The following is a 14,376-nucleotide window of genomic DNA, read 5'->3' as shown; positions in this document are numbered from 1 at the left end:
AGATAGTAATTAAACACTGTCTTTCTTCATTGCCGTTGAGTAGAACTCTGGCTTTGGGTTAGATAGTAATTAACTCAGGGTGCCCTTGTCTTGCCGCCGACGATGTCGCCAGCAAAGGAATCATGGTTCCTCTGCCGCCTACGACATAGCCATGCTTCCCCAGTTCACTGTCAAAGGTAGGCGGCATACCTACCACCACCTCTCTCCCTAGTGAACTATAAGACCCTTTCCCTTCCCCCTTCTGTCCTTTAGTGTCAGCATAGCTGTCACAAGATTCTTTCACCGGTATGCTGACAGTCATCCTGGCTTGCCAGGTTGTCTGCGTTGCCGGCCGGGACCCTACCGGCGGCAGTTAGTTCAGCCGCCTCAGTCACCTTCCCCCTTATGTCCTTCCTTCACCGGAAGTGAATGTCATGGGGGGAAGATTGAGCCGGCCCTGACGGCTGCCGGTGGGAAACCCAACATACTTTTGAGAAGTCTTCAGCCCTCTCTTGGTCTGCCATCCACAAGTTTTGCAGTCGGCAGTACAGCCGGCGGCAGGCCTTTTGTGGATGGATAGAAGCTAGAATCACTTGGATTCTTACCCCTTCCATTGGAACTCTCATTCTGGCAAGGAGACAGAAGGCGGCCTGATAGTCCTCCTAGACTTCCAATTGTTGTGCTAAACCATAATGATAGGAAACCCTCCTTCCCTAATGCTTTCTCTCTCTCGCTATCAGTAAGTGCTGCCAGGTACTAAGCTAACCCTGGTAGTGTACCGGCTGAACTACAGTATACAAAAAAAAAAAAAAATACAGTAGTACATTTATTTTCTTACCTACTCAGTGTCTTCTATCACAGTCTATTGTTGGGACCGCAATATCATGTTGAGGTTGAGTAATCCCTCAACACCCAGATGATTCCTTTGATCATCGGGACCCTAATAAATCACCGATCAATATTAATATATTACTGGATGATAAGTTAGTATAAACACTTACTAACACTAACTCTAAGTACTAGAGTTTCTTCCACCCTGTATTCTCCCTAACAGGGAATCTAAATATTATTATTGACAGAGGTCTCAGCAATTGGCTGTGAGAGGAAACACAGATGTGTCTTTCCTATTTCCTTTCCAGCTTACTATCCTAAGCTATTATTTACAATAGTAATTACTATTCTTATATCAATGATATAAAAACCGTATGCTCATTGAAACCATTTCCTTTACAGGCGGAGCCAGTGGTGAAGTGTGCAGCTATATTCTGCAACCACAAGGGTAAGGAATTTTGTGGGCATACGATGTGCAGGACTCATGCTCCCTGCTGTATCAAATCCGGATCCCTAAAGTATTGGGACCCGAATGGATGTTCCAAATGCTCAACCCTGCTGACCAACGGCTTCGGAGAAGCCATCCCAGTCACCGTGGAGACTAGAGACACAGCAAGGGAAACCCTTCGTGAGTGGGTAAGAGGGTTCCAGAAGAACTCTCCGGGACCTTACCTACCTAATGAATTTCTAAGGTGCCTTCTGTTCCCTAAGGCTCTAGCTAACACGGTAGTGCCCCAGGAATAGGTCCAGCCTCCTCTCATTCAGCTGAACATCGACGCGGACATCCACAAGACACTAGAAGGCATGGACATCCACCAAGAACGGATGTCAGAAGTGTCCACCGACACAGAACAGGGCCTACTGCAAGAAGGCCCTGAAGAAGACGTGGATCAACCACGGACGGGGGAAGAAGGATCCGTTTTGACTGGTAACTGAAGACCCTCAGTTCACCGTGATGGCATACCAACCTATGCCGTTAACCTCTTCAACCCAACCCCTCAACCAACTACACAGGTCGACAAGAGTGAAGCGCTTCTCACGTCGATCCAACAGATGTTGGAAGTGTTCCAGAAGGAACAGGAAGAGATGAAGCCATCCATCCAACAGAACAGGAGACAGATACAGGAAAGGGGTAACCCTGGAACTTCCAGAGGCTCTACTAAGCCCCTTGGAGTATTAGATCTCCCTCACTGCTCCGAAACCAACCCCTGGAGGTACAAGGAGCACATGCCCATGATGAAAGGGAAGCTATTTATCTCGAAGTTGGGGGCCAAATTATTTGAAGATCTTGAGCTCTGGCCCAGCTTTTCAGCCTACCCAGACTGTTACGTGAGACTGCGGGATGACCTTGCATCCCGTGAGGAAACGGTACCGAAGGAAGTTATTGTCTTCGAACATGACAAGGCACAAGCCATGCTTGTAAAGTCCTTGGAAGGAGCCGGATACACCAAATCCAAAGTCTCAGCATTGCTCAAGAGGCATCCCACCTTTATTGCTCCTTCCTCCATCTCTTTCCCCTTTTCGGAGAAAGCTCTAGACTTTGTCATGAAGGCAATCGAAGAGGGCAAACCCTGCCCAACTCTAGAGGAATGCAAACCATTCTCTCTAGCAATGCTTACCTGCGAGGAGAAGTGGAAAGACGTCCATCTAACCTTCTCCATCTCAAAATTGGATCCAGAGATAGCAGTTCAATGAAAACCTTCCGAAGTTGCCAGACCATCTTCTGAGGAGGGAACAGGAGATGAAAGAAAGACGTGCGGCCTCCCTTTCTCATCAGAACTGCCTGGAAATGTGTGCAAGCCTACATAACGCCCCGGAAATGTATGTTTTCCTAGCTAAGTCTCACATGGGTACCCTTGTGAAGGACTTATACGCTTTCATCAGGTCGAGGAGAACCTGCAGAGAGCACGTGTTTGCCTCAGCAACAGTGAAACATGAACCCAGGAAGCTGATTTCATCGTGCATCTAGGGCAAGGACCTTTTCCCACAGGAAGTGGTCCATGAAGTCATAGCCTGAGCAGCCACGGAGAATAAGAACCAAAAGTAGGGCATGACATCAAAGAGGAAATCTTTCTCAGACGGAGGTCCCCAGCCTAAGAACAAAAAGATAAGGAGACCACGTAAACCTGCGCAACTTCCAGCCGTTACCATGGCTCGGTGCCTCAACTGGTAGCACAACCTCAAACCACCTTCCAGAGGGTCCCTCAACAGCTGGTAGCCCAGTCGCCAGCATTTAATCCTGGCTTTGAGAGGCAATCGACCACTTTTCAGCCTTACAAAGGAAAAGGCCCAAGAAGAGGTTCCTACGGAAACCCCTGACGGGGCAGAGGAGGACTTGGTCACGGAAACAAGTCCTCAGGAACCCCCAGGTAATGAGGGGTTCCAGGTAGGGGGCAGATTATTCCACTTTTGGGATTGCTGGACCTTCAATCCCTGGGCCCACAGCCTAATCACGAATGGACTCGGGTGGAGATGGAACAGAACACCCAGTTTTCCAGAATTCTTCCAACACTCCACCCCCTTGTTATAAGAATATACCTCAGAACTCTTGAACAAGAAGGTAATAAGAAAGCAAAGTCCATCAAATTCCAGGGGAGGCTGTTTTGTGTTCCCAAGAAAGACTCAGACAAACTCAGAGTCATTCTAGACTTGTCTCCACTCAACAAGTTCAGAATGCTTACTTTGCAACGTATAAGGACCCTTCTACCCAAAGGGGTGCACACAATCTCTATAGACCTGGCAGACGCTTACTGGCATCTGCCAGTCAGCAGCCCCTTCTCCTCCTAGCTACAGAAGAAGAAATTTGTCTTCAGAGCAATGCCTTTTGGACTGAACACAGCCCCAAGGATATTCACGAAACTAGCAGACACAATCGTCCAGCAGCTATGCTCCGAAGGAGTTCTTCAAGTGGTAGCATATCTAGACGATTAGCTGGTGTGGGCAGCATTCAAGAGTACTTGTCTGAGAGCAGCCAAAAAGGTCATTCAGTTCCTGGAACACCTGGGCTTATAGATCAATCTCAAAAAGTCTTGCCTTTCTCCAGCTCAAAAGATCCAATGGTTAGGAATCCAAAGGAACTTAAAAGTCACACCACCTCTCCATTCCATCCAAGAAGAGGAGAGAGGTAGCAGGAGCTGTCAAGAGACTAATCAGTCACTAGAGGATTTCAAGATGCCAACAGGAAAGAGTATTAGGCTCTCCAGTTTGCAACAGTGACAGACCCGGTGCTAAAAGCACGTGTAAAGGATGCGTCAGGAGTCTGGAGAAGATACGCATCAAACGCTCGAAGAGATCAACTAAGGTTGACCCCGACCCAGCAGCCAAGAGCCTAGTACGGACAATTTCCCTGCAGCCACCACAACCATCGGTGGTGATACACACGTATGCCTCCTTAGAAGGATGGGGAGGCCATTCTCACGAGAGAAAAGTACAAGGGAACTTGTCGCGCCAGTTCAAAACCTTTCACACCAACATCTTGGAAGCTATGGCAGTTTTCCTGACGTTGAAGAAACTATCCCCCCGCAGGGCAATCCACATCAGATTGGTCCTTGACAACGAAGTGATAGTAAAATGCCTAAATCGACAAGGCTCGAGATCACCTCACATCAACCATGTGATATTAGCCATCTTCTACCTGGCAAGGAAGAAGGGATGGCACTTATCAGCAGTTCACCTACAAGGGTTCCGCAATGTGACGGCGGACGCTCTATCCAGGCGAAAGCCCATAGAGACAGAATGGTCCCTAGACAAAGACTCATTCTCCTGCATCTGGGAAAAAGTCCCGGAACTGCAGATCAACCTTTTCGTAACGAGCGACAACAAGAAGCTACCTCGTTACGTAGCCCCTTATACGGACCCTCAAGCAGAAGCGATAGACGCCATGTCTCTCGACTGGAATAGGTGGAATCGCATTTACCTGTTTCCACCAACCAATCTCCTGGTAAGAGTCCTCGACAAGGTAAGATCCTTCAGAGGGACAGCAGCAGTAGTGGCCCCCAAATGGCCCAAGAGCAATTGGTTCCCTGTAGTTCTAGAATTGAAACTGAACCTGTTTCCTCCGCCAAACCCAGTTATATCCCAACTGGTTCAGAAGTCGACTATCTACACTTCATCCTCGAGAACCAACAACCTACATCTCATGATTTTCTCACCCTAGCAGTGAAAAAAAAGTTTGGAATCTCGAAGGATAAAGTCGACTTCATTGAAGAGTATAAATCAAATTCGACTAGGAGACAATGTGAATCATGTTGGAAGAAATGGGTGTCCTTTGTGAAAACAAGGAAACCGACAGAAATATCGATAGATTTCTGTCTCGCTTTCTTCATACACCTACATGAACAAGGCCTGGCTTCCACCACGATTACCGCGTGTAAGTTGGCCCTGACTAGACCACTTCTGTATGCTTTTGAGGTGGACCTCACTAGTGAAATCCTCAATAAGATCCCAAAAGTATGCGCTAGACTCAAGCCGCCAACCCCTTCAAAGCCCATTACGTGGTCTTTGGACAAAGTCTTGCACTATATTTCGAACCTAAACAATAACGATTTTACTCTAAAGGATTTAACACAGAAAGTCATCTTTCTGTTCGCAATAGCCTCAGGGGCTAGAGTTAGTGAAATAGTGGCCTTATCCAGAAACAAAGGCCATATTCAGTTCCTAGACACAGGAGAACTGAACCTTTTTCCTGATCCTGCCTTTCTTGCCAAGAATGAGCTACCCACTAAAAGGTGGGTTCCTTGGAAAATCTGCCCACTGAAGGAAGATGTCTCTCTATGCCCAGTAGAGTGTCTTGAGGTCTATCTTCGAAGAACTTCAGACTTCAAGGGAGGATAGCTCTTCAGAGGCGAAACTTCAGGATCAAACCTATCCTTAGAGAACTGAGAGAGAAGCTCACCTACTTTATTCGCAGAGCGGATCCTGACAGCACACCTGCATGTCACGATCCAAGGAAAGTTGCTTCGTTGAATTTCTTTCAACACATGGACTTTGAGAGGCTCCGCTCATATACATACATACATATCCCAAGGCACTTCCCTCAATTTTTGGGGGTAGCCGACATCAAACAAATGAAATAAAAAAGGGGACCTCTCCTCTCTACGTTCCTCCCAGCCTGACAAGGGACTCAGCTGTCTTCGGCTGGTACTACTAGGCTGGCACAGCCCACCCTCCCCCGTTATTCACCACAGATGAAGCTTCATAATGCTAAATCCCCTACTGCTGCTACCTCCGCTGTCATCCATGGCACCGCAGGAAACAGCAGGGCCTACCGGAACTGCGTCACAATCGTTCACCATTCATTCCTATTTCTAGCACGCTCTCTTGCCTCTCTCACATCTATCCTCTTATCACCCAGAGCTTCCTTCACTCCATCCATCCATCCAAACCTTGGGCTTCCACTTGTACTTCTCCCATCAACTCTTGCATTCATCACCTTCTTTAGCAGACAGCCATTTTCCATTCTTTCAACATGGCCAAACCACCTGAACACATTCATATCCACTCTAGCTGCTAACTCATTTCTTATAACCGTTCTCACCCTCACTACTTTGTTCCTAACCCTATCTACTCGAGATACACCAGCCATACTCCGTAGACACTTCATCTCAAACACATTCAATTTCTGTCTCTCAGTCACTTTCATTCCCCACATCTCCGATCCATACATCACAGTTGGTACAATCACTTTCTCATACAGAACTCTCTTTACATTCATGCCCAACCCTCTATTTTTTACTACTCCCTTAACTGCCCCCAACACTTTGCATCCTTTATTCACTCTGACATACATCTGCTTCCACTCCACCATTTGCTGCAACAACAGACCCCTAGTACTTAAACTGATCCACCTCCTCAAGTAAGTCTCCATTCAACATGACATTCAACCTCGCACCACCTTCCCTTCTCGTACATCTCTTACCCATATTAACTCTCAACTTCCTTCTCTCACACACCCTTCCAAATTCTGTCACTAATTGGCCAAGCTTCTCTTCCGAGTCGGCAACCAGTACAGTATCATCCGCAAACAACAACTGATTTACCTCCTATTCATGGTCATTCTCGTCTACCAGTTTCAATCATCGTCCAAGCACTCAAGCATTCACCTCTCTCACCACTCCATCAACATACAAGTTGAACAACCACGGTGACATCACACATCCCTGTCTCAGCCCCACTCTCACCGGAAACCAATCGCTCACTTCATTTCCTATCCTAACACTTGCTTTTCTACCTTTGTAGAAACTTTTCACTGCTTGCAACAACCTTCCACCAACTCTATACAACCTCATCACATTCCACATTGCTTCCCTATCAACTCTATCATACGCTTTCTCCAGATCCATAAATGCAACATACACCTTACCTTTTGCTAAATATTTCTCGCATATCTGCCTAACTGTAAAATTCTGATTCATACAACCCCTACCTCTTCTAAAACCACCCTGTACTTCTAAGATTGCATTCTCTGTTTTATCTTTAATCATATTAATCAGTACTCTAGCATACACTTTTCCAACTACACTCAACAAACTAATACCCCTTGAATTACAACACTCATGCACATCTTACCCTTGTATAGTGGTACAATACAGGCACAAACCCAATCTACTGGTACCATTGACAACACAAAACACATATTAAACAATCTCACCAACCATTCAAGTACAGTCACACCCCTTCCATTAACATCTCAGCTCTCACACCATCCATACCAGATGCTTTTCCTACTCTCGTTTCATCTAGTGCTCTCCTAACTTCACATTCTCATCTCCCATCACCGGCACCTCAACACCTGCAACAGCAATTATATCTGCCTCCCTATTATCCTCAACATTCAGTAAACTTTCAAAATACTCTGCCCACCTCTTCCTTGCCTCCGCTTCTTTTAACAACCTTCCATTTCCATCTTTCACTGTCTCTTCAATTCTTAAACCAGCCTTCCTTACTGTGTTCACTTCTTTCCAAAGCTTCTTCTTATTCTCTTCATATGAATGACTCAATCTCTGACCACACCTCAGGTCAGCTGCACTCTTTGCCTCATTTACCTTGTGATTTACTTCCACATTTTTTCTCTATATCTTTCATACTTCTCTACACTATTACTCTGCAGCCATTCTTCAAAAGCCCTCTTTTTCTCTTCCACTTTTACCTTCACTCCTTCATTCCACCATTCACTGCCCTTCCTCATGCTGCCTCCAACAAACTTCTTGCCACACACATCATTTACAATCCCAACAAAATTTTATCTTACTAACTTCCACTCCTCTAAATTACCAGTTTCTCTTACTTTCACTTCGTCATATGCCATTTGTAACTTTTCTTGATATTTACTTTTTACCCCGGGTTTTATTAGCTCTTCAATCCTCACCAGCTCCCTTTTACATCCACCTACTCTATTCCCCCACTCTTTTGCTACAACTAATTTTCCTTCCACCAAAAAATGATCAGACATATCGTTAGCCATACCCCTAAACACGTGCACATCTTTCAATCTTCCAAACATTCTATTAGTTATCAATTCATAATTCATTAATGCCCTTTCTACCACTCTTCCATTTGCCACTCTTACCCATGTATACTTGTTTTTATCTTTCTTTTTGAAAAAGCTAGAACTTATCACCATCTCTTGCTCAACACACATATCTACCAGTCTCTCACCACTCTCATTTTCACCTGGTACACCATACTTCCCAATGACACCTTCTACCTCTCCAGCGCCCACTCTATCATTTAAGTCATCCATGACAACTACATAATTCCGCTTATATACTGGGTGGAAATCATCCACGGTCTTCTATAAACATTATGCGAAGCAAGTACATGAAATAAAACACTTTGTGGTGGCGGCGGGTAGTGTCATAATACCCATCGTCTAGTGCTGCGATGAACAGTGGACTGTTTTGTGACTCAACAGTGTATTGGGTGAATGGGTATTTGTACCCTCTAGTGGAAATTATTACGATGATTGACAGACTTTTCTAAAGCAAGTCAGTCAGATTTTGCTTCACATCTCCATTGAGTATCATTATTCCGATAATGAAATTATATATATATTCTTCCTTTACAGGTCAATATATGAACCCTGATGTGAATTATTGCTAGATCAGATTCTTACTTCGTTGCAACTAGATTTAATAATTTATTTGCAAAATAAAGGTAAAAAAATACATCCGCGTCTTATTTTGTATTCCTCAGTTGCTTTTAAATAAAGCATGCTAGTGTTTTATTTATCCTTATAGATAGAAAAAACTTGAACCAGTGCAGATTTCCAAGGTGATTAAAGGTAACCTCTAAAAAGTTTCCCTTTCGTTCCTACTGAAATGCAAACCTTGAATCCTTATTGTTGAATTCGACAGTTTCCCTGTAGGGGGCCAGGAAGCACTGAGCCTGTTCCAAGCTTAGTGGAAATGACAGTTAACTGGAATTTCATATCTAGGTCTAGGAGACCAGATAAGGAATCCATTCAAGGAAGATGGCACACACACAAACCCACAGATATAGTACTTTCAAGTAATTTCTCTGGTATGCTTCCATCAGGATGACATGGCAGAGCCCAAAAAACGGATTTTGGGCAAAGCGAAAAATCTATTCTTGGGTGAGAATGCCATGTCGTCCTGATTGACCCACCCTTTTGCTGAACCCACCTGAAACTACTCTATCTGTGGCTATTCTTGCCTAAAGACAAGAAAAGGCATGGCAGCCGGTAGTAGTATGGATAGGAGGTCCACCGAGTACCTAGAACGGCACCCCCTTTCTTTCGCCACTCTTCCCCCTTACATCAAAGAGTTAAATCTATTCAGGGTGAAGATTGCTATGTGTCGTATCTAAAAAATACATCCCCGATCCCTTGCGATATCCTTAAGTGGATGCTCGTGCCAGGAGTTAGAATCCTGGAGACCTTCAGTTTATTTCTCTGGGAGTATCACTGTAGCAAATATCCCTTAGAAAGCTACCTAAAAGAACCTTCCCTCAGGACGACATGGCAGAGCTCAAAAAAATAAAAATAGATTTTTTGCTTTGCTCAAAATCGGTTATATTTATATGTTTATATAATATATTATATATATATATATATATATATATATATATATATATATATATATATATATATATACATATATATATATATATATATATATGTGTGTGTGTGTGTATATATATATATATAATGTGTGTGTATATATATACTATATATATATATATATATATATATATATATATTTATATATATATATATATATATATATATATATATACATGTATATATATACATATATATATATATATATATATATATATATATATATATATATATATATATATATATACATACTCACATGTATATATACACACAAACAGATATATATATATATATATATATATATATATATATATATATATATATATATATATACATATATACATACATATATACATACATACATTTACATTCTCATCTACATAAATATACTTATATGTATAAACGAAGGTATGACAAAAACCCAGAATAGCAAACAGTATTTTCTTGGCTATTTAATTACATACATAGGATTACATGAATGGCCAGAATATAGATGGAAACATCTGCCGTCCCTTATAAGTGAATTTACAACCAGCGCTAGGTGGCACAACATGTCACAAACACGGGTGACATCATACGAAGTATTTGTACGACGTCAAGAAACCAAGTTTGCGAGGTGGCGCGAGGTCATCTACCTCGCACAGAGCTGCAAAAAGATTTAAACAGGTTTTAAAAACCTGGTGACTTTGTTACATATTACAGTTTTCTTGCGATTTCTTGTCACAATCTGCCACGAGCTGCCGCAAGGTGTTCTGCGAGGTGGCACGACCCCACGTTGTAACACGTCGCAACAAAAAAGTTTGTAAATGTCAACCTACCTTTAAGGTTTGCAAGTTTATTTCTATTTATGATACTCAAATGTAATATATTTGTATAACTTAATACAGTATTGGTCATTTTCACCTGTTATATATTAGCAAATAGGAAATATATGAAAACTTTTTACTTGCAATTCTGCACATAACAAGTTGTTGATAGGCCTACTGTAGGAGGTTTGGAAATTGCTCCTCGAAGTAATGTAGATGAAGGGTTGATACTTTGAAAACGGTGTTTAGACCAAAGCACGTGAAAACCTTTAACAATCCTATTTTACAACAAATAAAATATGTGAATTTACCTAAGGATGTTAAATTTTAAAAATTTATGATTACAGGAATATTATAAGCTCATACCTCATCAGGTTGTGTGTAGAGGTTACTTGAACAAAATCATTAAGAATAACTAAGGTTCCTTTGATAATTTTTTTATTTCTCATTTCAGTTGCTGGCTGGAACCTAATGGCCTTCTCTGGAGTTTTGCTGGAACAGTTGCTACCATTTTACTGGTGAGATAATACACTATTTTATTTTGATAGACTTTTGAAGTACTGTAAGTCAGCATTCAACGGTATTGATTCACACTCATTTATTTAGATACTGTACAATATGTATATGTATATATATAAAGTCAGCCCTCCATATCCACAGCCCACCCTCCCCTGTTATCCACCACAAAACGGATTTTGACGTAGGAAAAATCTATTTTCTGGTGAGATAGCCATGTCATCCTGATGGAAGTTCCTATCAGCAGCTTCCTACTGTAAAATATTTCTGTGAATGATATTACAAGAGAATTACCGCCAGGTATCATGGGGTTCTAAACCCCGGAACGACTCAAACCATCCATATCCATAATTTCTTACACCTGCTCTCAGCCGTCAAGTTTTTTTTTATATAGAAATCGTATGATTAACTTAATTAGGGGTTAGTTTGGGGTATTAAGGGTAATTATTCCTCACTCATCACTAGGGATCATGAGGACATAAACATTATAGCTCAAGGTTATTTATTAGGCAGTGGAGAGCACCACCCCTCAAATTCAGAAATGTATATGCTACATATACCAAATACTTACACATTAGTAAGACATTGCTAACATTATTCATTCTTGTCTGCTTACTTTTTTGGGCAAACTTTACTCCTCAGGCCTTTATAGCTGTCATTTCCAATACTTAATACATCCTTCAGCATAAATGTAACATAAAAATTGTAATTATATAAACGAGCAGACAAAGAATTACTGGTTTCCATTTTTTTTTTTTTTTTTTTTTTTTGCAATCAGCTGAATATACTTTAGTATGTATAAGTATGGGCTTTTAGTGGTAGTATCCCTCAACACTGAGTATTATATGATCATATTCATCATATTTACTAAGCAGTGGTGAGCCCCTTCCCTCAAATCTCGAAATATGTACACTTTATTTACCAAATGCCCACACATGAGTAAGACAGTGCTAGCATAATATATTCATGTCTGCTTATTTTCTGGACAAATTTTATGCTTTAGGTTTATTCAGTTACCTTCTCTGACACTTTTTGCATCATTCAGTACAACTAAAACATTAGAATTTGGTAAATATAGGATACTTTAATTACTAGCGAAACTGGAATTCGCTCTAAGAAATAGTTTGATTTTTCTCTGTATGTTAAATAGTGGCTGGGGCATAATAACTTGAGTATCGGTCGATTAAAATGTGAAATATGATTATTCACATACACTGATAGGAAAAGGGTTGTATAAGCGACCGGATGTGCTCATGTAAATATAGAAAAGGGCATTTTAGGCATAAAACAAATTGTTTTCATTAAAAATAACATTTGAAACATGAAATATAGACATTCTCCCAGCCGAAAATGCAATAATCTGAATTTCTACAATCCCAAGCAGAGGTTGAGAGTCGCGCCCCTTAATGAAACATAATTGTCTTTTTAAGAATCATAATTTTGTAGAATATGCTAACACTGTGTGCTTACACTAATCGGCCAGCTTATGAAATCTAATGCTGTATTTTAATATTTAGCTACAGTTTCCTATACAGTACAGGTACAGTACTGTGAATATACTAATAGTAGTTTTTTTCAACGAATGTATGAATATTTATCCTACCACAAATGAAAGAAAAATTAGTTGAAAAATGACTTAAGAACATCACAAAGTTCTATGCAATGAAATCTGTGATGCATGATGCAATCCCTCAGTTACTACGCCTTAAGGATTGCGTCATTGAACGTTAAGTGAACTACACATACAGTAGTGTATATGAAATGTAGTGTAAGAGATCCTGTCTAGAGACAATCAGGAGCTTGTATAGACAGTCATGAATAAAGTCTCTCTCTCTCTCTCTCTCTCTCTCTCTCTCTCTCTCTCTCTCTCTCTCTCTCTCTCTCTCTTTTACATTAAATTCAATTCTGTTATCCCTTAAATTTATGTTCTTTTCTTTCATTGGTTTTATCTGATTTTCAGCCTATTATTTCCCTTTAATAATATTTGATATCTTCCTGTATAATAAATTGCAAACATTTCAATTTAAATGACTAGAAGGAACAAAACAAGACTTTAGTTCAGATTCGGTAAAATACTTTTTGGGCTCAAGCCATGTCGTCCTGATGAAAGGTTCCTAATAGTAGCTTCCTAAGGGATATATGTACTGCAGTGATATTCCCAGAGAATTTACCTTTAGGTCTCCAGAATTCTAACTCCTGGCGCGAATATCCTTAAAATTTCTCTCAAGGATATCGCATAATATCAGGGGACGTATTCTTGACTCGCCACATAGCAATCTTCACCCCGAATAGCGTTTACGCTTCGAGGGGGAAAGTGGCAAAATTAGAAGCGGAACCGTATCAAGGTTATCCTACTTCCCATACTACTATTGAGTATCAAGACAGCGCCATATCCAATATGGCGGTCATTCCTAATTTTGTAGCAAATTCGCACGGTGGTGTTCCCTGTTGATCTAACTTTTTCGATCGATTTTCAAGGATTATTATGCAATCTCCAGCTTCTTTCGCCTCTGGAAAGTTGAGTATTGATTCTTTACAATGTGTGTATTTTAGCTCCTGTCTCACAGTGAAATTAGAGTAATTTATTATGATTAGGAGCTAGGCCTGTTACCGGAGGTGCCATGAGCGCTGTCGTTCGTTAGGCATGTGTTATTTAGTTAGTAGAACGACATTCCCGGTTGAAATAGCATTAATTAATTAATTATGAAAGCTATTTAGGCATAATTATACTTGTAAAGATATTTATAATGTGCATAATTTTCCTTTTTTTATGTCGATCGTATAAGTCAGAGTTTCGGTGATTTAGGTAACCGAGATCTCATCTTGCCTAGGTAACCTAACCTAGGCGATACAGTATATTTTCGACATTTCCCCAGTTACCCTCGTGTATTGGTTTATCAATTCAGACGGAGATAGATATCTCCTAGAATTATTATATAAACCAATATTCGTCTCTAGTGGAGATTTATGTGTAATCTCTCCTTCCCTCTGAGTGTAGCCTTAGGCTACAACCCTAGTGGGTCGTGCCTCGAGCTTTTATTCAGACATGACTAGCCTAGGGTTCTCTGTCCCTTCCCTTAACCGCAGATAGCAGGTTTTGGGATTCAGTCAGAACCTCAGAGAGTTTAGTCTTGTGCCAACAGCCGGCCAGCAGGGTGAATAGTC

General features: G+C 41.3%; 1 protein-coding gene across 5 annotated transcripts in view; it reads left to right on the top strand.

The window, feature by feature from the left end:
* LOC137629602 (latrophilin-like protein 1) overlaps positions 1–14,376 on the top strand; it is a 511,095-nt gene that overhangs the window by 465,325 nt on the left and 31,394 nt on the right. For all 5 annotated transcript variants that reach the window (XM_068361081.1, XM_068361085.1, XM_068361084.1 and 2 more), the window contains one exon: positions 11,150–11,213. In XM_068361081.1, the coding sequence (XP_068217182.1) occupies positions 11,150–11,213 (64 nt within the window). The remainder of the gene's footprint in view (positions 1–11,149; positions 11,214–14,376) is intronic.

Source organism: Palaemon carinicauda, chromosome 37 (assembly GCF_036898095.1).
Source record: "Palaemon carinicauda isolate YSFRI2023 chromosome 37, ASM3689809v2, whole genome shotgun sequence".
Classification (NCBI taxonomy): Eukaryota; Metazoa; Arthropoda; class Malacostraca; order Decapoda; family Palaemonidae; genus Palaemon; species Palaemon carinicauda.
The sequence above is the reverse complement of the archived record's forward strand: the minus strand, read 5'-3'. Positions and strand labels throughout refer to the sequence as shown.